The sequence below is a fragment of the Perkinsus marinus genome (assembly GCF_000006405.1).
Source record: "Perkinsus marinus ATCC 50983 genomic scaffold scf_1104296943312, whole genome shotgun sequence".
Lineage (NCBI taxonomy): Eukaryota > Perkinsozoa > Perkinsida > Perkinsidae > Perkinsus > Perkinsus marinus.
Window position 1 is genome coordinate 1 of NW_003211905.1, and position 1,005 is coordinate 1,005.

Consider the following 1,005-nt stretch of genomic DNA (forward strand, 5'->3'; position numbering starts at 1 on the left):
CCAAGGTTCCAACAATGATGATGGTGTTGAGAATCATTAGAAGAGATCAATAGTAAGAGTAGTAGCTACAGAGACGGGTACGCGACAGCGAGGATCTAGTCTAACGCAGCGACTCCGCGTAAAAGTTCACCCAACACTCGAGATCAGCACATTGGTATGAATCACATCCATGTCTGTAAGGATCTGCTCTTCTGGCGGAGGAACGACCTGACATACCCCGAAGTGTCCCTCTACCTCCATGCCCTCCCAGCCTACGTCTTGAGCGGTACTGATGACTTAATTGCCATGGACTCTCCTGCTCCGGCAGGCTTATCCTCTGTAGACGTGGTTGAGTCGGCAGCTTCCGATGCCTTGGCTTTAGCTGCGTTCCCAGTCGTGGACCTGCACACAAGATATGCTGGGAAGTTCGTGGGCCCGGTAGATCGGACGATACGGAGAGTGATGCCCCGAGACGTGAGAGCATCCTCCTTGATATGGATAGTTGTAGCGAATAAGCGGCAATAGTCGGTGGCATCGATCAATGCTCACCCTTTCATCTCCTTCTCGATCTTTATCTTCTCTGCAGTAGGATCCTCCCAGACAGGTTTGTATGGGCATGGCTTGTATGTCTTCCGAGACGACGAATCGTATCCTTCCTCACATGGCTGAGGGAACACCATCTCATGACGAGTCAAAGGATAGTTTGGCACAACGGGCGAGGTCCTTTCTCTACACCTAAAGACCCTCCGTTCTAATCCCGGTCGCCCTACTGGCTCCGTCGTTTTGCCCACCACCTCAGCATCGTCAGTGCCAGGCGGGGCCACATCTTCTTTCGGGCAGTTCCCACCAGGACACTCAGCCATCTCTGCATAAGAGGCAGCTGTATCCGAGTTCCCTTCGGACTTCGCTGCTTCCTCGACTTGCTTGGTATGCCTGAAGGTGCAAGGGTCGACCAGAGAGAGTACGTGTGAACATGTACTCCTTCTCGTGCGCTTCCTGATGTTCTCTACGCGCTTCACAAGCTTT

General features: G+C 52.7%; 2 protein-coding genes across 2 annotated transcripts; both read right to left on the bottom strand.

Moving 5' to 3' along the window:
* Nucleotides 1-251: 251 nt before the first annotated feature.
* Pmar_PMAR014374 (hypothetical protein) lies at nt 252-644 on the bottom strand (the record flags this gene model as incomplete). Its single annotated transcript, XM_002781224.1, has 2 exons — nt 252-381; nt 529-644. Coding segments are annotated over 2 exons (246 nt in total), but the record flags the coding sequence as incomplete, so codon positions are not given.
* Nucleotides 645-749: 105 nt separating this feature from the next.
* On the bottom strand, nt 750-912 carry Pmar_PMAR014375 (hypothetical protein; the record flags this gene model as incomplete). The annotated part of the gene is made up of 1 exon (XM_002781225.1): nt 750-912. A coding segment is annotated over one exon (163 nt), but the record flags the coding sequence as incomplete, so codon positions are not given.
* Nucleotides 913-1,005: the final 93 nt, after the last annotated feature.